The sequence below is a fragment of the Paecilomyces variotii genome (genome assembly GCF_004022145.1).
Source record: "Paecilomyces variotii strain CBS 101075 chromosome Unknown C8Q69scaffold_8, whole genome shotgun sequence".
In the NCBI taxonomy this organism is placed as follows: domain Eukaryota; kingdom Fungi; phylum Ascomycota; class Eurotiomycetes; order Eurotiales; family Thermoascaceae; genus Paecilomyces; species Paecilomyces variotii.
In genome coordinates, this window is record NW_021167147.1 from 1,188,737 (window position 1) to 1,213,401 (window position 24,665).

The 24,665-nt window shown below is 49.5% G+C and overlaps 7 protein-coding genes across 7 annotated transcripts; 5 read left to right on the forward strand and 2 right to left on the reverse strand.

The window, feature by feature from the left end:
- The first annotated feature begins 748 nt into the window (after positions 1 to 748).
- Positions 749 to 3,165, forward strand: C8Q69DRAFT_320417 (ENTH domain protein). The gene is made up of 5 exons (XM_028627358.1): positions 749 to 987; positions 1,063 to 1,300; positions 1,388 to 1,578; positions 1,631 to 1,742; positions 1,794 to 3,165. The coding sequence occupies exons 1-5, from the start codon at positions 943 to 945 to the stop codon at positions 3,089 to 3,091; spliced, it is 1,884 nt and encodes a 627-aa protein (XP_028483861.1). The 5' UTR covers positions 749 to 942; the 3' UTR covers positions 3,092 to 3,165.
- A 1,568-nt stretch (positions 3,166 to 4,733) lies between these two features.
- C8Q69DRAFT_320480 (hypothetical protein) lies at positions 4,734 to 7,349 on the forward strand. The gene is made up of 4 exons (XM_028627359.1): positions 4,734 to 5,567; positions 5,667 to 5,986; positions 6,207 to 6,322; positions 6,375 to 7,349. The coding sequence occupies exons 1-4, from the start codon at positions 4,889 to 4,891 to the stop codon at positions 7,117 to 7,119; spliced, it is 1,860 nt and encodes a 619-aa protein (XP_028483862.1). The 5' UTR covers positions 4,734 to 4,888; the 3' UTR covers positions 7,120 to 7,349.
- Positions 7,350 to 9,689: 2,340 nt separating this feature from the next.
- On the reverse strand, positions 9,690 to 11,404 carry C8Q69DRAFT_320565 (GPR/FUN34 family protein). The gene is made up of 4 exons (XM_028627361.1): positions 11,222 to 11,404; positions 10,542 to 10,974; positions 10,300 to 10,483; positions 9,690 to 10,243 (listed from the first exon to the last, which is right to left on the reverse strand). Exons 2-4 carry the CDS (start codon positions 10,946 to 10,948, stop codon positions 9,920 to 9,922), a joined length of 915 nt encoding a protein of 304 aa, XP_028483863.1. The 5' UTR covers positions 10,949 to 10,974; positions 11,222 to 11,404; the 3' UTR covers positions 9,690 to 9,919.
- Positions 11,405 to 12,210: 806 nt separating this feature from the next.
- On the reverse strand, positions 12,211 to 13,052 carry C8Q69DRAFT_320526 (hypothetical protein). The gene has a single exon (XM_028627360.1). It carries the CDS (start codon positions 12,958 to 12,960, stop codon positions 12,511 to 12,513), a length of 450 nt encoding a protein of 149 aa, XP_028483864.1. The 5' UTR covers positions 12,961 to 13,052; the 3' UTR covers positions 12,211 to 12,510.
- A 4,519-nt stretch (positions 13,053 to 17,571) lies between these two features.
- Positions 17,572 to 19,865, forward strand: C8Q69DRAFT_320795 (allantoate permease). The gene is made up of 6 exons (XM_028627365.1): positions 17,572 to 17,935; positions 17,989 to 18,150; positions 18,199 to 18,307; positions 18,376 to 18,413; positions 18,466 to 19,421; positions 19,479 to 19,865. The coding sequence occupies exons 1-6, from the start codon at positions 17,695 to 17,697 to the stop codon at positions 19,488 to 19,490; spliced, it is 1,518 nt and encodes a 505-aa protein (XP_028483865.1). The 5' UTR covers positions 17,572 to 17,694; the 3' UTR covers positions 19,491 to 19,865.
- Positions 19,866 to 20,400: 535 nt separating this feature from the next.
- C8Q69DRAFT_405055 (histidine phosphatase superfamily) lies at positions 20,401 to 22,030 on the forward strand (the record flags this gene model as incomplete). Its single annotated transcript, XM_028628058.1, has 2 exons — positions 20,401 to 20,597; positions 20,674 to 22,030. 2 exons carry the CDS (start codon positions 20,401 to 20,403, stop codon positions 22,028 to 22,030), a joined length of 1,554 nt encoding a protein of 517 aa, XP_028483866.1.
- Positions 22,031 to 23,390: 1,360 nt separating this feature from the next.
- C8Q69DRAFT_487565 (NADH:flavin oxidoreductase/NADH oxidase family protein) lies at positions 23,391 to 24,491 on the forward strand (the record flags this gene model as incomplete). Its single annotated transcript, XM_028631996.1, has 1 exon — positions 23,391 to 24,491. One exon carries the CDS (start codon positions 23,391 to 23,393, stop codon positions 24,489 to 24,491), a length of 1,101 nt encoding a protein of 366 aa, XP_028483867.1.
- Between the last annotated feature and the right edge of the window lie 174 nt (positions 24,492 to 24,665).

The following is a 24,665-nucleotide window of genomic DNA, read 5'->3' on the forward strand; positions in this document are numbered from 1 at the left end:
AACACAGGAATCTTTCATCTCAAAATCCCCTTTGTGTTCCTTCGAAGGCTCTCGGAGACGACTGCATAAGTAAAATATATAGTTATGTGATAATCTTCTTATTCAATATAATCAAATTTATTGAACTCATGCCAACACTGTATATCATCCGACCACCATAAGGACTCATCCCGGCTTTACTCATGTTGATTGCAAAGACAAGGGAATTTAGAAGGAAGTGATGTATGTTCTATATTGAATCCGGCTGGCTGGCTGTCCTTGCTGTGAGTTTTCCGTGGCTGCTGTGGGACACGACTAAGATACCAGCGACATGTGCATAAGGAAAGATTGAGAAATATGCCAGCATGCTAACAAGTAATGTCCTCTTCTTTCATTATCTAGATCAGATACCACGGTGAATGATCTACCCTTGTTTGATATACTCGAGATCCCTCTGCAGCTGGGACGTTGCGCGCCAAGCCCTTGCGTCACGGCGCTTAGACCAACCTCGTGCCAGAAGCAGCCCGCGCGATCACTCTACCTTAGGTATGGAGCTCCACCGGGGGGAACAGTAACAAACGGCTTACCATCGACAGCTCTCTATCCCCTCCACGTCAAGGGCACCTGTTTCACTGTCTTCCCATCCTACCGCATTGCGGCAGCATCCCAGCGGTCCTCTGGGGGATCCTCAGGGACATTCACGAGACGATCGGCCTCCACGACTTGGACACTGTCTTACGACCACGGTACGGGACCACAGTCACCGACTTTCCAGCATGGCTATCTGAGCCATGATGAATGCTGCAGCCGATACCACCGCATGAAAACGGTCCTGGGAAAGACTACATTCTAATTGAGCGCCCGCGATACGAATTGCTGCACCCACTGGTGGCTTTCAGACGCACACCAGATCATACGAACTCGTGCTACCTTTTTGTGTATACACCCTTCCAGGTGTGAACGATGACAAACTTCGAGAAGTCAGTCAAAGGGGCTACCAAGATCAAGGTCAGTCAATGCGCAGTATCAATATTTCGATCCGCCTTGCCCGACGGGCTCCGCTAACCTCGTTACTGCGGACAGCTTGCGGCCCCGAAATCAAAATATATTGAGCACATCCTTATTGCGACCCATGGCGGCGAAGCGGGTGTCGCGGAGATATTCCGTACCCTTCAGTTTCGGTTTCAGGATTCAACATGGACAATCGTATTCAAGGCGCTTATTGTCGTGCATCTTATGATTCGGGAAGGCGAACTGGATGCCACTCTGCAATACCTGGCGGAATTCCCCAACAAGCTCGCCATCAGCACCTACTCAGAGGGTTAGTATCTGGAGCTGCCCAATATAGACATCATCATATGAAAAGAGTGACATTTCTGGATCTGCGCATGCTGATGGTACTTGCTAGTACAATCCCAGGGACACAATATCCGGAGGTATTCAGAGTACCTTATCGCGCGGGCCAGAGCATTTGCCGACACGAAAGTCGATCATGTCCGCAGCGGACCGGGTCGACTGAAAAGGTTGACGGTTGAAAAGGGTCTACTCAGGGAGACGGAGATTGTACAGAAGCAGATACGCGCCTTATTACGATGTGATGTGTGTGATTCGTTTTACTATAACTTTCTATATCGGCTGACGGGAACCTCAGCTCCTCACAGACGAGGTTGAAAACGAGATTACTCTGACAGCATTCCGTCTTCTCACCCTCGATCTTCTTGTCTTATACTCCGTAATGAATGAGGGCACTATCAACGTATTAGGTACGTGTCCACCCTTTGTTATTGCGGCTCGTGCTGACGAAAACCGAACAGAGCATTATTTCGAGATGTCACGGCCCGATAGCGAACGCGCGCTGCAAATATATAAGACGTTCACTTCGCAGACAGAAGAGGTCGTGAAATTCCTCGGCGTGGCGAGACATTTTGAAGCGGCTACCCGATTGGAGATTCCAAAGCTGAAACACGCCTCGACGGATCTAACACGACTCCTCGAGGACGATCTCAATGACCCTGACTTTGATCTCCGCCGCAAAGAATATTTAGCTCAGAAAGAGGCCAAGAAGGGTGGCCGTGGTGGTGCTTCTGCTCCAAGCAAATCGACAGGAAGTACCTCCAGGGCTGGCACTTCCCATTCATCATCTAAGCCGGAACCAGCTGCTCCAAAGCAGGAAAGCAAGGGTCCTCCTCCGGATCTCATTGACTTTTTCGAGTCCATTGAACAGAACCAGCAGCCAATGGCCCAGTCAGCCCCCATGCAGCAGCCTAACTTCCAACAACCTCAGATGCAATTTCAGCAGACTGCGTTCCAGCCACAACCACCAGCGTTCTATCCACAGCAAACGGGCTACGCGCAGCAGCCCCAACAGACTGGATTTGGCCAACCACCTACATTTGGGGGGCCGTTTGGACAGCCTAATAATACTAATCCATTTGGACAGCAGCAAGTACCGCAACCACTCCAGCCGACCCCAACTGGTGCAGGGTTTGGCGGCTACACTCCGCAGCCGCAGTCTTACAGCCTCCAACATACTGGCCTCTCTAGCATTCCTCAGAATGGAATTGCTAGCTTCCCTCAGCAGCAGCAGCAGCCGCCTCCGCAGCCGCTGCAACCGATGCAGACAGGCAGGAATCCATTCCGCCAATCCTCGTTAGTGGCCTCGCCGACGGGAAATGCTGCTTTTGGCTCTCAAGCATCTGCAACTTCGCTAAGCCGCCAAAACACCAATCCTTTCGCCAGGCGGATGTCTGTCAATCCCCAACTCAGCGCTGCCAATACCAGCCCGTTCACATCTCCGCCTCAGTTTCAGCAAAATCAGACGTTGCAGCAGCCGGCGACTCAGCCTTTTCAGCCTCTCCAGCCACAACGGACAGGCACGAATCCTTTCTCCCGTCCGTCGACTGCTCCCCCACAGCAACAGCCAGGGTTGCAGCCTCCCGCAGCGGCACCTCTTCGTCCGAATCCAACAGGCAGCACAAATCCTTTCCGACAAAGCACTTTTGTCAATCAGCAGACAGGTCAGGGTTGGCATGTGAGCGGTCAGCAGGGAACGATGGGTGGTCTCGAAAATCTCGATACAGTTCCAGTATTCCCTCGCCCAGGCTTGACTTAATATCCTCAACAGTTCGATGGATGGTCAAGGACACATGTGGTATTTTTGGAAGCGCTAAAAGGATAGGTTAAATATGTTAATACGAACCCTTGTTTTTGCCATTGTGCAAGATTAGCTTGTATTTTTTGTCCATACCGGTGTCATCGCTCTACCCTTCCCACTTCTCTTTTCTCGTGTTACTTGCCCCGGCCCGCCTTTTTTCTAGATGGGATCTCTTGTGCCGTATCTTCCTGTTTTTCATGTGCTTAGCGACCAGTCTCTCCTGAACAGAGATGTCGATGCTGAAAGAAACTTCGTACCATATGAGGTGTACATTATGCAGGCGAAACAGCAACATCTGAATCACTGCGATCTAGAGTTCAAGGCATAATACCAGTAAAGGTTGCTTATGGGAGAAGCATTACGCTAAACACATTGAGAGACTAAAGCTCTCTATTTAAGAGCCAGACTTCTGGGATCTAGTCCGCCTTTATCCAACTTGAATGCCTCACTATGGACTACAGGATCTAAAGAAGCCATAGCTCGTTATTGCGGCCTCATTTACTCGTATATCAACCTTCAGAAGCCCGGTAAACCCGCAAGCATTGGCATATATTGCGCTTATCGCAGGTGGTCTCTGGTAGCAGAGCACATAAGCACGTTAAAATAGACCACTGGTCCGACAGTCTTCGAGAGAGGATGGAGTGACTCTCAGTATCCCGGAAGTAGAGTGACATGTCTGCTTCAACTGTCGTTGCACAACGCGGATGAATGTCCCCCATTGGCTTGCGGTGGAAGTTGCGGATCAAGTCACGTCCTCTCCCTCCATCACTGGGACTTCCCGGCACAATTGAAACCAGAAACATCTCATATTATTTGTGAGCAAGCTCGAGTCAAAACCTTAACGAATGTCCTCGATCAGATGGCGCTAGCGCGGCCATAAGCTGACAAGCATTTTCTGTTGGAAGCGGCCAAGGCCAAGACGAATCGGACAGTACCTAAGTTAATCAGCCATGCACGAGAATGATGCCATCGCCAGCTACACGTGCGAGTGGCTACAGCGCCCAAGTAAGTCCTGATGAAGAGTAATCGACTTTATACCCAGCACCTACAACCTCACGGAAGCTTTCTCCTTTGGCTCCTTGTGTAAGCCACCGAGACCGGCGTGCTGGGAATGGATGACACACGCTTATCCAATAACCTCATGTGGTTTCAGAAGTGACCAACGAACTAACCAACTAGTTACAGTTAACGAACCACTGCGGGGTAACTTACGAGTTCACCAAAAGGTACGTTTCAGGGGCATCAATAACTGGAACACATGGAGTTTCTATGCTTGAGATCATGGCCGTTTTGGCGCCTTAGTCGAGTTGCGATAGAGGATTCCTCTGACAATCTTGCGCCTTTTCGCATCCACAAAAAGTCTTTGGATAGCTTGCGACAAACGGGTTTCCCCTATCGCTGGGGGTGTGCAGAGGTTCTGGACCCTGTCTGTTCGTCGCTGTGATCCTTCGGGCTCTGCTCCAGATCGCACGTCTGGAGTCAGCACTAGCCAGTCAGCTCCACGGCTGTAGCCGGAATCAAACCATGCCGGTTGCAACGCTTCTTGCAATTAGAATGCGTGTCCGATGGGTTGCTGATCAAAAACCGCCCAGATGAACTTTGCCTGATAAGGGCAGTGTGCTGGCCATTCACCGTTTTCCTCTTGGAATCGCCCTCATTCTCCCTCAAGTCCACTTCCCCTCTGGTCCAGTTCCAGCAGAAGCGGCATGAATATCTTTGACCGTTAGCAAAATACCTGCAATCGCTACCCGTGAGATGGATGCCAAGCAATCCCCCGATGGACCTGCGCCGCAGATTTCAAGCTTCGAGGAGAAACCTCTGCCTCTAATTACCAAACCAGCATCATGGTCTTCGCCAAGCGAGGCAAGTAGCACCCCTGAGACGTCGCCCAAGAGCACGAGCAGAGGGGATGCAGGGAAGAATGCAGCTCCCAAGCATCGCCGGCCACACAAGGCCAGCACCGCGGCCAGCAAGTCGACGCTCTTCTGGGTGCATACCGATCCACAGTCGGCATCGGGCAGCAAGAAAGAAGAGACGCTGAAGCGTATCCGATCACATGTTATGTCTGAACATAATCGCAAAAAAAGACTCGAAAATGCAAAGCGCTACAAGGGCAAGACGTGGAAAAATTTAGCCTTCCAGCCAGTGGAGCCTATCATTGCCGGACGATCTTCGACATCTCCAGTAGAACTGAGTCCAGGCACATCGCCAGACAGAGGCAGTATAGCATATTCCGACCAGTCAGATGATTCATTGACGACATATTTTCCGATGAGAAATGGTAGCAGTTACACCCCAGCCTTGTCACTGCATGATCTCGCCTATCCTATTCCACCAACAGATCCATGGACGTATCTCGGGCGAGGATCGAACGATCCGTTCAATGTGATGCAGGTCCCGTTGTCTAGTCGTATGCAATCACATCTTCAATTATGTGAGTGAATCCTCGATATCTCATCAATTGGGTAGTTTTGTCGGATGCGGGCATCACTATCCTGTCTCGTTGTTCATTGTCTCTGACTGGAATGTCCAGTTCTCTGCGATCTAACAAGGCTTGCATATCCATTAATGAGGCAAACAAATTCCAGGCTGCAGAGTCATTGGGCTTCACTAGTGCAGAAGGACCCAGCTCCTTTACATGCAACTATATGTGTTGCCGCATCCAACTGCGCTGTAAGGTCTGGAGAATTCCCTCTCTTGGATCCTACCAAGTCTTATTCAAGTACCTATGTGTTTGATGCATTCCACCATAGAGGTGAAACCATCAAGCTCGTCAATTCCGGATTATCAAATCCAGCGAAAGCATCTAGCGATGCCTTAATCGCGGCAGTTTCTATTCTTATATCGATAGAGGTACGTACAACACACTGTGGTCTCTTGGTCGAAGATTTGATGTCTGTATCATGTATGCGTCATTAGAAATCTGATATTTCCTTGAAGGGGGATATATATCCGTGCAGACCTCACGGTCAGCCGGGAGAATGTTGAAATTTCCTCTTTGAGTCACCAGACACTGTTATCTCGTCCACCAGATATCTCGGATTTGTCTTGTTGCTGACAATGACATTCACAGATTGCGTCCGGCAACCCCGAAGACTTAAAAATACATCTCGCAGGTTTGCGGCAGATGGTGTCTCTCAGAAGTAACTTTGCGGATGTTGCGCCAGATGTTCGCTTCCAGATATCATGGTTTGTCTCGCATTGGGTTTGGTAGACGTCTGGGTGCTGATGATTTTCGCAGGACGGACATCCGAGTAGCTTGCATGGCTCTTACGAGACCTATCTTCCCCTTCATCCGCTATTCTCGTCCCCCGCAAATACCGGACCTCGGACCTTATGGCGGTTCTTTCCCCATTGCCTCCCGATTACTTTCTTTCGCTCAAATCCCCGGTTTCTTTAGTACCTCTATGATATCAACTATATATGATTTACTCGATCTCACGCAGTACGCCGAATGTGTGAAGGGAGTCAGCGGCTATCCGCAAGGTTTTATCACCGAAGAAGTGGAAGACTACTTCAACAATGAGGTGCTTTATGTCGAATATTCCATCCATAGAGATCGGTTCACAGAACTTGGGATTCCGAAAGGAGACCATACAGTGGAAGGCTGTGTACGTCTCGCATGTCTGATTTTCCACAACACATCGATCTGGGGCTTTTATCCGCAGATGGCGGCTGTTTTCCCTAAACCGATTTCTGCACTCAAAAACGCTCTTGAGATCACTATATTCGCTGGTTACTATGAGCTCTGCAGAGATCTTCTGATCTGGCTCCTGTTCATTGGTGCCAGCAGTACACAGTATTACCACCAGCGCGAGAGATCATTCTTTGTAAGAGAGCTGGCGACTGCCGTGAACCTCCACGGATTGGAAAGCTGGCAAGAATTGCGAGCATTATTAAGCCAATTCTTCTATATTGACCGCTGTTACCTGCAATCGTGTCGTGATTTGTGGGATGAGGTCCAGGGTGTCCTACTCAGGCAGTAGTGCGCCATGATACACCCTCAGTTTTTGTCTTAGTATGCGAAAATATTTCTGAATGGAGCCGTGGCGCTCTTGACGAATATACTCATGTGGAGATGTATGTACATGGCTAATGAGTTATGAAGGAATTGGGAGGGTCATCGGGACATCCGGGGGTTTGTTATTATAACGTTGTCTTAATAATAACTAAGTTACATGATGTCTAGTTAATAAAATCTATGCTATGATGACTATGGTCTTTATTATTTTACTCTTGCTTTGCCTGGGTACGATCACGCCCATTCCGTAGCGTACATAATAGCCCACTTGATGGGCTAAGTCGACTGCAGGCAAAGAGACTAGATCATGCTAAACATATAGATGCGCTTGGACCTTCTCCCCTCGAAGTCCTTTTACGTGTTTCTCCGGATTGTAAAATTACATACTACTCACGGTACTCCGCAGTGCGCACGGAGAACCTCGTGGATGTTTTGCCCGCATATCTCGTGCCTCAGGAACGCCCCGCTGTTCTCCGCACTGACTATAGGAAAATTGTAGATACTACTCTCTACTCTCAGCTATGAAATTTGAGATTCTTTCGTAATAATTCTCTACGCAGCCCAGGTTGTGTGGTGTTCGTGCTATCCGAATCCCCGAGGTAGCGGGTTCTTACTGTATATAGATATACATACCTACCGAGTTAACGTACTAACTCTATACGTACAGCTACAAAACGCGGACATGGACGGAGTCGAGTACAGACAATTACCGCGGGAAAAGAGAAGATCTCCTTCTTTCTCCTCTTTTCTTTCATCGTGTGCGATTCTCAACCAGGCTGATCCATGCAAAGCCACGCATTCAGGTCGTACAAAGAACTATAATTATAGTAACCGACTGGAACGGAGAAATAATGAAGAGAAAATAAAAGGAGGGGTAATATGTTAATTGTTATTATTATTAAACGAACACACAGCCAAGACCTATTTTGTTTCAGCTGGTCTGCTAGTTGTTCTGATTTTCTTCTCTTCAAAGGGGCAGACATAGCACTTCCTTATCTGGAAAGAGTAAATCGCCGCGATTGTCCCGAAGCAGAACTACTCACCGCGTGCAGAGAAACCCAAGTTGCCTGCGACACATATCAACTAATAACAATTATTAGAAGAAGAATACTCAGGAAGAAGATGTATGGGAAATCTTCATTGGATGTTATTGCATCGACGGAGAAAAGCGGGACTTGGTTGCAGGTAAAAAAGAACAAGAGAGCAAGCCTGAACTTTGAAGGTGGTACGAGAGGTGGCTGGGCATCCGAGGACATCTTTCTTTTTCTCGTTTCTCCATCTCTCTCTCACCTCAACTTCAGCTTTTGATTCCCTCTTGAGCTGATTCTTCATCACTATTCATCTCTGCTGATCCTCTTTTTAATTCTTATGATTTTTCTTTTCATCTGAGGCTGCGACAATAATAATAGGTTCTCTTATTCCCTACAGCAGCTTGACAGTCGGTCCCACAGCCAAGCCAAAAGCAACTCTGTCACCACTCCGAGTTTCCTCCGTTGGTCCTCTCGGCCCAAAAACCCTCTTTGATCTGTTCTTTAGGCGTTACCTTCAGCGATCTGAGCGCTGGTATGGGCGCTTAAGACGCCTAAAACGCCTACGGAAACCCCTCGGCTCCCCTTAAACTTCGGCTGGCAAGATCTGCTGGAACCCCCGATCAGCGCCCGAGCGACCCCCGAGCGTGCCTGAGAGGCTTCAGCCTGTCAGCGTTCGGGCCACTCGGCCGGGTGGATGGATCGAGTACCTGTCGGGGAAAATTCGGGGGAGTTGGGCGCGATCGGGGCGATCCAGAATATAGTTAAGAGGATGGGCATGGGACGAAGGGCGTCATAGCTTCTTGCTGATTGATTCTCTTGCGTCTTTTTTCAACTGTCCTTCTCCCTGATTCTTTTACTTTCAACCTTTTTGTTGCCGTTTTGTAACTGCTTTTTATCTGTCACTGTCCTACATCTCACGCATGATGACCTCCCTTTCCCGGACGGGTTTGTACTCCCGCAATCGGTCTTAACTCATATATACCTCGTTACTTGCGCTCCTGCCGATCTTCGCGGATTTGTTCCTGGACTCTGTTCTATTGTTTCAGGGGATGGTATGGACAATCGAATGCGCACCTCGTTCGGATGCGTGTTGAACCATACAATATGTCCCTCCTGCGCATTCAACGCTTCTATTCCCGGCTGGGCATCGCATGCCGTGGGCGGAACGGCAAGCCGAAACCGACTCATCGGACCGACCGTACGCTCCATGATCCTTGAATAAGGGTCTACTACGACAAACGCTGAGACAGCAAAGCGCCAGAAGTGACTTGGCATTGAAATTGTCTGATTAAAAAGAGGCCGGCTATTGCGTGGCTAGAAGAAAGATATACAAGGTACATATGAAATGTCTTTTCCACCCCTGCTAGAGTCCATCTGACTGCCTTCTTCCCCGAGAGGAGCCCTCACACCGTTCTAGGGTGGTCGAACTCGAATCGGAGAATGTTCAGAGGAACGAGCTCAAACTAATTCAGCAACCACTTATTGACGATCTTTGTCTTTGCAGATTCCACGAGCGCTCCGGAGCCAAACCTGATGAGGTTGATTCAACTAAACGAGAATATATACTTGAGTGCGCGCCGGCGAAACACGTCGGCAAACTACAATGCAAGACCGCAAATTATGGGTATCTGAAAAATCATCACGGGGCGACGCGCATGACAGCCGCCAACCCCTATATCATCCGGATGACTCAACACTTGAGACGCATCCTTCGACTCTGGGATATGCAGAGCTTTATGCGACCTCGCGGTCGGTCTTCTGTCTTCTCTCACGGCCAGTGGCGGACCACGGGAAGTGGGCCACTGGAATGATGAAGAAGCTGTTGCTGGTATCGGCAATACCGGCCAGGGCGTTGTACCAGGCGGTGAAAGCAGCCAGGAGACCGAAGAATCCACCAGCCTTGATAACGGGAGGGTTAGGCAGACCCTGGTCGTTGCGCTGGATGTATCCAATTCCGAGCAGCAGGAAGCAAAGGTCCAGAGTCAGGAAGAGCGTGAAGAAGGCAACAGTGGACTTCAAGGTGCAAATCAACAGGATGAAAGTGAAGATGAACCAGCCCTAATGGGTGAAGTGTTAGCATCGGCAAGTGCACCCGCAGTTCGAACGAGACATACCATCAGAAAGAGACCCATGGAGTTATAGAACATGGTCTCGTCGGAGGCCCCAGAGCTTGTGGTTACGGTCAAGGACTTCGCGATTTGGAAACCACCAGGAGTGAGAACAATGGCGAACGAGAGCCAGAAACCACCATACGAAGACAGCGCGGTGGCACCAAAAGTGTTTCCAACAGCCATTTCCCTGTTGCGCGTTAGCGAGAAGGTCTGGAAGATTATGTGGAGACACGCCAAATACATACCACATGCCCGCAAGCAACTGAACGAGACCACCATATGCAAAAGCCAAAGCTATGACGATGTTGGGCTGCGTGATGTCACGGGCGCCCATGTTGATACAGCTCAGCACGAAAGTAGTCAAGGCGAAAGCGCTCAGGCCGAGAGGGGCAGGGTTGGCAAACTTGCGGCGTTCGACCGAGCGGTAGAGACCAGGCTGGAATTCACCTCCGAAGGGAGGGAGCTGTGCCTCTGTGGTGTTTACGCGAGCAAGAGGTCCATATCCGAAGCGCGCAGCGGCTCGGGCGACCTCATGTTCCTCACGGGACATTTGGTGAGTAGCACCGTTGCCGTTGAATCCGTTGGAGGTGTCGGTCGCGGCGTCGCCTTGACCAACGTCCTTCTCGGGCGATCTGGGGATCTCAGAAGACATTGTGGCGAGTTATATCTCTAATGGTTCTGAGTCAGATATCGTCACACAGGTGCTACTGGTCCAGCAGAGGGGCTCTTTCGAAGAACGTTTGAAAGAACGACAGGAAAATGAAAAAGAAAGAAATCTTTGATAAACGAGGGATCGCGCCACGAATGGTGCTCAAAATGCCAATGATCCGGAGACTCCGAAACAGCAGCGATGGCTGAGAATAAATCGACCAGGGCCAAAGGGGCTATTGAGAGGCTTGACAGCGCGACAAGGAGGCCGACTTACCAGATGGGACCCTTTACCGTTTCGTTGTGCTGTGGAGCGGGCGGAAATTTGGCCTCACTGGGGGTTACGCGCTGTGATGGCTCGGGCGATGGAAGAAACACAAGAAGAGACTCCCTCAGGAAAGCGGCACAGTTGACGAGGATGTTCTTGAACCAAATATAAGTTGCCCACCTTGGACAAAGTGCCCCCCCAGTGGTGAACTAGGTAAGCCCTTCGCGGGGAAGACACAATCACTGGAATGGAGCCGGCTCAACCGTTCTGATGAATAATGATTCGATGGCCGAGGGGAAGAAGCCCTTGAGGACCAACGAGAGCTACCACGCTCTGGCCAGCGGGGGCTGGAGCGACGGAGACTGGTTAGGATGAAAGGAAGTTTACCCAAGACCCCGGGGAATGGTGGAGATGTTGACCGTATGGAGTTTGGGGTGGGATATCTGGGGAAAGACGGAAATGGCTAGGGGAGACGGAACGACGTTGTTCGATGAACCTAGAGCAACCGTCTGGACGAGTAAGAGAAATGATTTGCAGCGTCCGGAGATATTCGCTGTCTTGGTTGATGGAAATTCCAGTCACCCTGGCGAGCAAATTAGTGCTGGTTTTGTCAACCGGGTTGATATGCCACTCGGTGGCGTTTCGGTCCAACTCTGTTGCTTACGAGACGCCAATCGCGCCCACTTGGCTGGGTCTTAGCAGGTGACGCTTGAACCCCATGCTAGAGCTTACTCGGATTCCTGGAAGCTGCTGTAGACTAAGTCTACGATCAGGGAAGAAAGCAAGCACCTGCTGATCCTGGCTCCTTACAGTAGTCGGGTTTGGGTTTTTGGGTGTCGAGCTACAGATCAGTACCTCGAAGGTACGTGGCTCCCGTCTGCCGCTGCAGGAGATGATCGGTATTCCTTCATGCCGTTCTGCAACTTAACTACGCACAGGCCTGGAGCCGTGTTAGTTTGGAGGTCTCACCGGGCCCGGGGCCATCTAAAGCGGGCGGCCGCATTGTAAGCATTATTATCACCCTACGGAGTACGGAGTACTTTGCTCCCTTCTCTCCCCCAGGAGCCGTGTAGCCTCGTCTGCATTTACCGAGCAGGAATCTCCGCAAGCGTTCTTCTTTGTAAGACGTGTGGACACCAACTCATCGTGACGAAAGGTACGGAGTACTGAACGTCACATGGTGGGAACTGAAGGCGATCAGCCGGAATGAGTGCAAAAGGCACATTGGTAATCGCGCGCCGTCTGATCAGGAGCTATTCCCCTTCAAGTTCGTGTCTGCGTAGTCCGGTTGTCGACCATTATTGGATCGTGGACCCTAAAAGGCATCCCCAGATCGCACTTAGTTTCGGTAAGCGAGAATACCTGGTTATTCTGGTATGGGCTTCTTTTTTTGCCTTTGCCCATGATATCCATTTGATTTTCTTTTGCCCCTGGTTCCAGATTGATACGAATAGCGTCGCCTTGGCCAGGCAAAGGAGACTGCCGCGCACAAATTCTGTGGGGAAAGCGTCTTGGCTCCCCCTATTCGAATAACGCAACACCGTTGTTGTGCATAATAATAATAATAATAAGGCGCAGAGTCGCAGACTGACGAAGTGGTTCCAACAAACCAGTTCGTGAGACAGCTTTGGCACTTGGTTCGTGTCTGATTGGAGAGTCTGCTGGCATGTCCCCGTGCTAAGCACTAGATGCCCTTCTAGTGAAGAGATCTGAAGCCCGAGATCGCTCTGGAATGCCGGAGAACTCATCGTCGAACTCCAGATATCCAATCGTCTAAGACGCTGTTTCGACTTCTTCTCCTCCCCAGATCAGGTGAATCGCAAAATATTGACAGAGCCCCGAGCTGATCCATGGTTCTCGACAGCCTCTATCGCTTCAGGCGAGAAGAGCTCTGCGTCTAGCGCCCCCCGTGGCCAGAGAAGCGCCACCCCGATGGAGCGTTCGCGCAGACATCTTTTAGCGTGGTGGACACTGGACTTTGCACCGCTGCTCTTGGCAATGGGTCTGCTATCTATCATCCATGATCCATCCGTCCGAAGCTCTCCAACTGTCCAACAACACGGTATAGGTTCCACGCAGCCCGCGTCTAAGCCTTTCGCCCTCGGCCTGGAACCTCGCTCCGACATGCCTCTGGTATCTAGTCCGGACCGTTCCTTTTGGTGATGATTCTCCCCGTAGCGGCGCAGCTCAATTAAGCTCTCACCGACAGTTCCATTTAAGGAAGAACAGTTATATGATCTCCATCTTTATCCTTCCGACAGCTTCGAGACCCGATCACCTCCCAGGGTTGTCTGCAGGGAAAAGGAGGAAGACCAGGGTGAAACGCTGCTACGTAGATAGTCTGTAAAGCTGGGTATCAAGATTGAAGAATGTATACTATAGACTAGCAGTGCAGTGATTTAGGCAGTAGATGCTGCGCCGCCGGCACTGAGCGCTACCTGGTCCTGCTCTCCAACAACGGGCAAATTGTTCGATGGCACAATGCAAGCTGCAAGGCAGAAAACAAGCCCGTGAGCTGCACATTCCTATTTTCATTATTTGAAGTCAACAAGCTCCCTCACTGGCCAGCGTAATGGGACATCCACACTATTGAGTTGAACTGCCCGCGGCAGTAGTAGTGTTGCCCTCTAATTACTCTATATTTTGTTGTTTTGGCTTGGCAGGAGACATCTGGTAGGGGCCCGTAGAGAATCATATCAACTATTGTTATTATTATTATTGCCAAGTAAATTTGCTATTTCGCTAGACATGTCTAGGATTCAAGCTTCGGGAACTTGCCTACAAGCAAGGGATACAATAATAACAACAATAATAGCAATAACAATATGATCTTTTCTTTTTTTTTTTCTTTCTAGAGAGCTATCTACGCTACTACTAGTGACTACAGTGTGATCTGCACATGCAGCACTGAGGACCTTGCCTCTTTAACCGTGGAGTTTTTCCGCTGTACATACTGCATACCTTGCAGCGGACCTATTATTGCTACCTCCCTATCTACTCCGTACATACTACTCACAACTGATGATGATAGGTAAATCCATCATGGCATCCGTCCGCTCGTTATCGAGTGATTAGGTGCGATGCGATGCGACGTGGGTGCGTGTGGGTTGTTGGTGTTACTGTATTCTCCATAGACTAAGTTAAGTCAGGGTATTATTATTATGAATCACCTTTTTTTCTTTTTCCCCCTTCTGCATTGAATAATGCCGTGAGAATATCCGATCCCGGGGAGGAAGGACTGGAGAACAAAAACTTTCGACTCTCAACTCCAACACATCACATCCAAACAAAGTTTTGAGGATCCTAGTGTAATAGAGTATAGTTTGTACTCTTTGATCCTGCATCGTCGATCTTTGTCCTACAGTACCACGTCTCTCTTTCCGTCACCCCCGCATTTGGCGTCTTGTACGCAACAGAATTGGACCGATCACCAAAATGTGACCGGCAGTTTGGTACGGTAATAATATTGGGAAGGCCTCGATGAAATAATGAATGAATGGCTATTATTGCATAGTTATGGGTTACACGACCTGTGAGACCGAAAGGAAAAAGGAATTGGATTGGATTAACTTAAGCTTGAAGCCTTTCTTGGGCGAACTACCTAGTCTCGATTTTTTTTTCTTTTCTTTTTTTTTTGTGTAACTTTGTTATCAATTTCTTTTGTTGTTGTTTGCTTGTTTGCTTGCTTGGGGGGAATTTCGAGAAGAGGGTGGTGGTGGTGTTTTTTTTTTGTTTGCTTCTTTGAATCGGGCCTATGTACTGTACATTGTACTATAGGCATAATTGCATTCTCTGCTCTATCTATCTATTTCGTACGAGTATGATCTTCGATTTGTGAGATGGATGCTGTACAATGGTAAGCTGCAGGAGGACTAATTTCGTAGTGATGGTTTTCCGTATATGGAAAGCTTTGAATTATAGCTGCAGAGGTCGATTCGCCTTAAAGTTTCTGGAGAGATAATTACGAGCCAAGCTCTGTATCTGTTGGGAGATATTCAGCTGTTGTCCTACAACAACAACAAAGACGGTCCAGACTTCTTGAGGTTTCTGTGATTTTTTGCTCTGGTATCTGAGTCGGAGGTGCTACGGCAGTTTGACGGTCCTTCTTCTCTCTCCATGCATACATGCGAAGCTCCTTGTACATCTCTGGTCACCTGCCACGTCGTTTCGTAGTCTCAAATTCCAATCGTATGATCTAGACTAGTAGGAGTCCGCCGTCGGCTAGCTAGCAGTATGGTAGATGATCCTAAGTACGGGTCATTATTATTGTTGGGACCTTGGTAATGGCGTCGTCGTTTGCTCCATAATAATACGTATTCTCCGGACTCATCACCCCACGGGGTTAAGATGGGGCTGAGGTCTTGGACTTGAACCCAAATCCTACGATTGATGGAGCCGAGTATGGAGTAGATGGCATCACTGTCTTCTCGGTTCGGCCGAGCGGAAGGTACTCTAGATATAAGCTCGGCAATACATATTATTGAGAAGAAACATCTACTACTGCGTACTTTTTGGGGGCGGACCCAGAAAATCTCCGCGCGAGTGACGTCGTGAAGATTGGAGCGGTTAACTCGTATTTCTTTACGTCTTTGTGGATTCCAGTAGTTCTTAGCACGTCACCCTGCGATTCAATTGCGGAGCATGGACGAGTGGAGAGATCATGGGGTATATCGTGGAGAGAGCGGAGACCGGGGAAATGAATCAAGATTCAATAGATTGATGCTATGATGAGCAGAGCGTTCAGCCTCTCTCCACAATTCGATCCGCAGTCGGTGGTTCTATGACGATAGTTGCGCGTGTTGAGCAAGGGATCGTCCATCGCGGAACCCGGCAAAGGTATATGGGAGAGGAGGATAGCGCGTGAAGTTACTGCAGGCAGCGTCAATTAGTTTCAATCCAATATATCTGGTTGACAATAAGTCGTCAGCAATAGAGACACTGAGAAAATGGAGGTCTCCATTCATGCTCAAGGTCTAATTTGCGTCGCATTGAGATGCTGCGGCGGGGGAGGAAGTCGATCAATAGTTAGTCGGATCTTGAAATATGCCCCTTTGGAGCAATGCCGATTCTCTTCGTAAAGGGACAGAAACCATGGCGTGGTCTTGTTGCTGCTGGAGCCTGTTAGCCCTTGGTCTTGACTTGATCGAGACACAATTGTTTCAACTTGATGAAGAACGAAAACAATTGATGACGAAACAGCCATTGATGGGCCTCTTTTTGTTAACGAGAAGACAGGAAACACCCGCATTCAGCTCGTGAGATGCCATTCTATACAGACTGACTCGAGTTCTGGAGTTCCTATGCCTTGCAAAGCAATCCAGCGTTGAGGACTCGAGACGGGATGGAAAGTGAAATACGGATAGTGAGGACAAAGACTGTTGTTGGCCTGACCGAACTAAGCCACTTCATATAGTGGACGGTGTGATCACTGCTTCTGTCAATTCCAGAAAATTGCTCGTTCGCATTGAGTACTGCGTCGAAGATAAGGCACACTCGCTCAGGCTGCGCAGCCAAGGAGTCACATTTTCCCAGTCTCAATGACTTTGGATTATCTTGAGCAATGGGTTCTCCTGCTGATAATCGCGATTGCCCTCCTTCCGCAATCAGGGAAGTTGCAAGACCTTTCGATGGTGTTAGGAGACACTCCGCAAGAACTCCAGCCTGATCGATACCAAGATACGCTGTATTATCGGCGGGTTGGAGACCCTCGAGACCTTCCTTTTCCATAATACTGGGAAGCCTAAATGGCCAGGGCATGGAAAGATCCTAGAGATTGAAATCGGACAGGTTGAGAACGGTGAATGCTAAGCGCACTGAAAGGCGCTCGCATGTCCTCTCCCTGATAGCATCGTCCTGCCGATGCCGGAATAATATCGTGTCGGCAAGTGTCCCGACATGTCCATTTCCGGCAGTTCTGAAAGAACCTGTTTGGCCGTCAATATTGACAGTTGATATCTGCTTGCGATAACGATAAGCAAGTCACAACAAAGCCAAGTTGGTAGTTAGTCTAGACGGCGTTATCAGACGCCCAGCGCGGTTGCCAAGAAGCTGTTTGACTTACCTACTCGTTTAGGGATGATCGACCACTCTTGCTGCATGGATAAGGAGCTTTTGGCCACCAGTCATCATTTGTTGAGTATTCGTTTAGCAGCAGTAATATGGTCATTATCAGGCGCTAAGAGTTGATGTTGTTAACGACACTCATTCTGGTGTTTATCGATTGGTTGGAAGACATTATAGCTGACTACAATCTAGAGATCCTGAAAAGTACCTCCGCGGCAATGCTAACAGCAATCGTGAAGTCGGAAAGTCGGCAGTCATGTCGCTATCGCCCGACAGATTGCTCGTTTGTTTGTATGGTGTAGAGTGATCAAGTGTAAAATGCCCTCCTATTGCCCTTGTCTCCAGCTTGCTTCTCGATCTCTGTTCGCGTCCCCTAGCAGGTCGATAGAGGCTCGATTGTCTGGACCGCAAGCTGCAAAATGGGACTTTCGGATTCAGAAAAGAAGGAATCGTCAATCGATACCCATGGCGTCGATACTGAAGCGGGCACGACCACCGTCAAAGCCGGCAATGTCGATGCCGCGCTCGAGTTCCTCCAGACAGAGAACACAGCGGTGATGTCGGAGGTGGATGAGAAGAAGCTTATCCGAAAGATCGATTGGATGATCATGCCATTGATGTGGATGTGCTACAATCTCCAGTACCTCGACAAAGTCTTGAGTACGAACGATCAATGCTCCGCCTAGTCGTTATAGTGGGCTAAGACAAGACAGTTAACTATGCCTCCGTCATGGGTCTACTAAGCGATACGGACATGACGACAGATCAGTTTTCGAATCTGGCCCTGGCATTCTATATCACTTATCTCTTCTTCGAATTCCCTACCGGCTACTTGATGCAGCGCCTGCCAACAGCCAAATATCTGGGAGTCAATGGTAAGTAACAGTGACGTGCTTATCAACCTTGAAGCTGACGGCCAGCAGTCGCACTATGGGGACTCATGACCACATTAAACTGCTCTGCGACGAATTTTGGAGGACTAATAACACTCCGTGTACTTCTTGGTTGTTTTGAAAGCGCTATAGCGCCTGCGTAAGTGCACTCCCCTCCCCGGTCTACCAGATAAAAGAGAAGTTTAGAATCATGCTGACACTTCTAAGGCTTATGATTATCACTTCCATGTGGTATAAGAGAGACGGTAGGGAAGATATCGATGAGGTCTATACTCAGTTTACTGACGTTGTTTGCAGAGCAGCCGCGCCGCATGGGATATTGGTACTTAGGGACGGGTACTGCTCCTATCATGGGCGCCCTCGTTGCTTACGGACTTCTTTTCTACACTGACGACAAGTTCCATTCATGGCAGATCATGTTTTTGATATTCGGGATCATTACCATCATTGTCGGGATCTGTGTGTTCATCTTCCTTCCCGACAATCCTATGACTTCCCGTCTCAGTCATGAAGAGAAAGTTTGGGCTATCGAACGACTTCGTGAGAATAAGACCGGTATCGAAAATAAACATTTCAAGATGGAACAGTTTCTTGAGGTGTGGAAAGACCCGCAGACATATCTGATCATCATCATCGTGGCCGCCTCGAATATCACGAACGCCGCTACCAGCAGCTTTTCCTCCCTGATAATCAAGGGATTCGGTTTCACGACGAAAGAAACCGAACTACTCGGCATTCCCAGCGGTGCTATATGCGTAATTGCCGTCCTCAGCGGAACATATCTGTCTGGTCGGTACGACCAGCGCTGTCTCTCCGCCATCGGCGTCCTGTTGTGCGGTCTACTCGGCGGATGTCTCATGGCATTTTCGCGCGATGACATGAGGGCTGCTAAATTAGCCGGAAATTATCTGACTAACTTCGTCGGGGCATCCTTGCCTATCATGTACTCAATTGCTGGAGCAAACACCGCGGGGCACACCAAGAAAGTGACCATGAACGCAGTCTTGCTGATGGCCTTCTGCCTTGGCAATATCTTGGGTCCTCTGACTTTCCGAACTCAGGATGAACCAGAGTACATCCCGGCGAAGATTGCGATCGTCGCAACTGTTGCCGTTGCTATTGTCTTCCTGGTGCTGCTAAAGGCGTACTACATGTGGGAAAACAAGCGCCGGGATGAGAACAAGATGGGCCTTGAGCACCAGGAGAATTCCGAATTCTTGGATCTGACGGATAGACAGAATAAAGAATTCAGGGTAAGTTGGCCAGATATTATCGATGATGGAAGAATATCACTGACCAGATGGTACCAGTACAAGCATTAGCACAGGAAGCATCGATGGATGATGGATAGTGCAACGATCATTGACATGACCTCTGGAGCACCGGTCACAGAACAGATACAGTTCTTCAGTATATATCAATTAATGTACACGATTTCATGGTATTCATGGACATGGAAGAATATTTTAATATTCCTTATCATGTATTCTCGTTAAGGAACGACCAGCTAGTACTCCGGAAGGGCGTACTAACAAGGCATGTAAAAATTGCGATTGATGGGAATGATCCCGAGCATGATATCGATTTCTTTACAGGAAATGAAGCGATGATACCATACTCTTTCTGATATCTGATTTATTATCCGCGCGAAGACCCGCTTTCCCCCAGACACCATCAGTCGCAAGATGCGTATTTCCAGGAGATCACCAGGCAGGTTAATTATGCCGAATCACGTAGCGGTGACGGTCTCGCAATCTGGAGAAGTTGCAATAGTGATCGGGCTTGTGACGTAGAGTCATAGATCGTCGGGCAGGGTCCGCGAATAATAGATAAACGGGATCAACTAGTTAGTACCTTGGCGACTTCATGGCGGGGAAGTGGGAGGATGATCAAACGTGCCAAGGTCTATAATTTCCCTCTTGCGCCGCTGGTCTGTCAGGCTTCAGTCGGAGATCAGTGTCGCGAGGCCATGTCAACGCTGGAGCGCAGGGTCTGAAGAGGTATACTGTACCGTCTCCTCATAAGTTCTAGGACTACAACTCGGGGAATCAGCAGCAGCAGCAGCAGTCGTCATGGCCTTCCAAGTGACTCTGGCTCTCCTGGCAATTGCGTCCTCTGCGACAGCAGAGGGTTTCCTTTCCCAGGAGAATCCCTGCCCGACGGTGACGACTCCGGGTCCGTATGAGGGTGAGGACAACTAGAAAACCTGTTCGAGTTTTCGATGTGTTTTGTATGTATTTAGTCGCGGAAGCGGGGATTGACAGTTGGACAGGCTATACGCGAACTGGTGCTGTTCCTTTCCTAGCGCAAACGAACCCGGCTCCCTTTGGACTGAAGGATATCAGTGTCAATGAACCGCTACAGACGTCGTTGCCGATCGAGGGCGCTCCGGACTACGATGGGATTTTCAAGTATATGGGAGAGCTGAGGTAAGCTGTCGTTGTTGTTATTTGTTTGGATATATTGGGATTATCTATGGTCAAGAGTGCTGATCGCTACGGATAGCCCCTACACTCCTTCTCCCGGGTTTGGAGTGAATGAATACCCGCTACCTCCTGGGTCCAATATCACCAAGGTGCAGATCCTCCATCGCCATGGGTCTCGATATCCGTCGTCGGGCTCCAGTACGGAGGAGTTCGGACTACGTATCAAGAACCTTACTGCGAGTGGAGTGAGGTTCGAGGGCGACTTGTCTTTTCTGAATGATTGGAACTACGAGCTGGGCGCTGAATTACTCGTTCCTCGTGGCCGTCAGGAGCTCTTTGATAGTGGCGTTCTGCACCGGTACAACTATGGCCGGTTGTATGATCCGTCGGCGAAGGTTCTTGCGCGGACAACGACCCAGAACCGTATGCGTGAATCTGCAGAGAATTTCCTCGCTGGGTTCTTCGGTTTGAATTGGCAGCAGAATGCTACGCTGTTGACTGTCATCGAGAGGCATGGCTTCAACAACACCCTTTCTGCGGACAAGCAGTGCCCGAACGGCGACAAGGACCTCTCGTCCCCCGGAGAAGATGGAGCCAAACAGTGGCAGAGGATCTATCTCGACGCTGCTACGAAGCGGTTCCAGAAGCTGGTGAAAGGGTACACTTGGACCGTCGATGACACCTACAACATGCAGACGCTGTGTCCGTTCGAGACGGTGGCGTTTGGTTTTAGCCGTTTCTGCCAGTTTTTCACGTATCAGGAATGGAAGGGCTTTGAGTACAGCAGGGATATCGAGTCCTACGGGGAGGCCTCCTTTGGATCGCCCACGGCACGGGCTCAGGGAATCGGCTTCGTGGTTGAACTCCTTGCGAGACTACAAGGACACGTCGTGGATACACCACCTGGAACGTCGACCATTAACACGACTCTTGACAGCAACGAGAGAACGTTCCCTACCAACCAATCGATCTACTTCGACTTTACCCATGATACGCAGATGATGAGGATCCTCACGGCCCTTGGATTCCGGCAGTTCGCGCAGTTCCTCCCACCTACTGGACCCCCGGCTAATCAGCAACTTATCCGTAAGCGCCTGTCCAATTTCGCTGCCCGGTTCGCCATCGAGGTTATCGAGGCCCCACGTCCTGTATCTTCACGCAGGCCGCAAAACCAGACGTCTCAGGCGGACGCGTACAACTGGACAGCGCCCGCTCAGGAGACCAAATATATCCACTTCGTGATCAACCAGCGTACTGTCCCATTGGGGAAGAGCTTCCCTGCGTGCGGACATCGGGATGATGGGTGGTGTGAGTTTGATACATTCCTGCAGGTGCAGAATAGCAGTTTGAGCCGAGCGCAGTATGAGTATAGTTGTTTTGGCAACTATAGTGCGGTACCGTATGGAGTTGTGACTGATGGAGTGCCCGTGAGCTGAATTAATTAATTTTTCATGATATTTGAAGGATATTTTTTGAGACTGGATGTAGTTAATAATGGGCAAGGTGTGCTGTAGATAGACACGCGTCAAGTACCTATGTATGTACTGTACATATATAGCAATGTATGTACCATACATAGCGCAACCATACTATATTAAGTCTGATCTGCTGCTTGTATTTTTGTCAGACGCATTGGCCTTACAACTGAATCGCATCCAAATCATCAAAATCATAATAAAGAAATCTAGAGAAAGCGATCGATATGTCAAATACCTACCTAGGTAGCTATCTAGTTAACTAACTCCCTATAGTTTAGTTTACATAGATAAATGCTGACAAATGACTGCGGCGGGGTAGTTAACTAACTAACGGGCCGTCAGTTTGTCCACACTTTCTTCCCCTCCCGAAGTCCCCGATGGAACATGGTAAATTCATATTTTATGGTATCTCTATATTGCCACGTATTCACCAGATAATAGACTATATGGCCCCCTGTCAAAGATAACCCATGATCATACCATACCATACAGTTCTTCTGAACCTGCTAATTATCATGTCCAACTGGCGTGCTGGCGCGGCATGTGGGGTTGGAGTTCTTCTCCCATGGGCAATCAAGATTGATGAATGATACTGCTTTGCCTACGGTAGAGTCTGCACGGTTTGCCGACTGATCAGCTCACTGCTATCCGACTACTGCTCACCTTTAGACTATGTACTATCCCGGTGAAAGGCTGTCATGTTATTATCTACTTCCCTCGACCATCGGGATCCTAGCTGGGACTGATACCGCCACAGGAGCCGTGACGTCAAAGTCAAAGAAGAAGAAAAAAACCTTGGATCGGCCAGTGATGGCGCAACAATATTCTACTTTTTTTTTCTGGCTCCCCGAACAAAAAATAAGTTAAGAGGGGTTAAACTACGGAGTAGTTCCCGGAGATAGAACGGCGTTTGTCAGCCTGTCGGAAATGAATCTCAACGCATCTACCGCGCCTCTCAGGCTAATCAGACATGCGCCAGCCAGAAAGAAAAAAAACGTGAATGAATGCGTTAATTCAAGAAGAACTGCTTCCCGAGTGGGACCTGAGATATTTCCCTTCTGTGCCGCTAGAGCCGAAATTTCCCGTCCTTTCTGCTGTTGGACTACTGGACGTTATGGGACTCGGTATATAGTCACTCCGTGGGCTGCTGCCGGGTCTTGCTAGACGTTTACTTTATTTTATTCCTCGTTATAAAGCTCTGTGCCGTACTTTTCTTGATCTGAGAACGGTCTCTATCTACTTGTCCTATCCTCCTGCTACTATTTTCTAGACGGCCTTTCCATCCAACCCCCTTTCAAAAGTCCACAACGTTTTCACCATGACGAAGCTCTTCACCCCCATCAAGGTCGGCAAGGTCGAGCTGGCCCAGCGCCTTGCCATGGCGCCCATGACTCGTTTCCGTGCGGACGATGCCCATGTGCCTCTTCCCTTCGTGAAGGACTACTATGAACAGCGCGCCTCGGTGCCCGGAACTCTGATCATCACCGAGGGAACCTTCATCTCGGCCCGCAATGGAGGATACCCCAACGTTCCCGGAATCTACAGCAAGGAGCAGATTGCGGCGTGGAAGAAGATCACAGATGCAGTGCACGCCAAGGGCTCGTTTATCTACGTTCAGCTCTGGGCTCTGGGCCGGACCGCCAGTGCTGACTACCTCAAGTCGAACGGTTACGAGCTGGTCTCCAGCAGTGCTGTCCCCATGAGCGACAACTCGCCTACCCCGCGAGCTCTGACGGAGGAGGAGATCTGGAGCTTCATCGGAGACTACGCTCAAGCCGCCAAGAACGCCATCGAAGCTGGCTTCGACGGTGTCGAAATCCACGGCGCCAACGGCTATCTGATCGACCAGTTCACCCAGGACACCTGCAACAAGCGCACTGATTCCTGGGGCGGCAGCGTTGAGAACCGCGCCCGTTTCGCCCTCGAAGTCACCAAGGCCGTCACTGCCGCCATTGGCGCCGACAAGACCGGCATCCGTCTCAGTCCCTGGAGTCCATTCCAGGGCATGCGCATGGAAGACCCCATCCCCCAATTCACCTACCTGGCCAAGAAGCTCGCCGAGTTCAAGCTGGCCTACGCGCACGTCGTCGAGTCGCGCATCGCCGGAAACGCCGATGTCGAGGCGACCGAGCAGCTCGACTTCTTCTTCGACGCCTACGGCAAAACCACCCCCATCATGATCGCTGGAGGCTACAAGGCCGCTTCCGCCAAGGAGGCCGTTGACAACAAGTACAAGGACTACGACCTGATCATCGCCATCGGTAGACCATTCACCTCGAACCCGGATCTCGTCTACAGAATCAAGAATGACATTGAGCTGCGTCCGTATGAGCGAGACCACTTCTATGTCGCTAAGGACCCGCACGGTTACAGTGACTATCCCTTCAGCGAGCAGTTCTTGGCTCAGTCGAAGATCTGAAGAGATCAGTTTTTTTATTTTTTTTAAATAGGATATAATGATGATTCATAGAGATGTTTAGTGCAGAGCTGGGGTAATATACATACATACATACATGATATCCTGAGCGTTGTGGATATTCCTTTCATTTTGACCAGATCGCCTCTTTTCTTTCCCACGCTTAGATTAATGAAG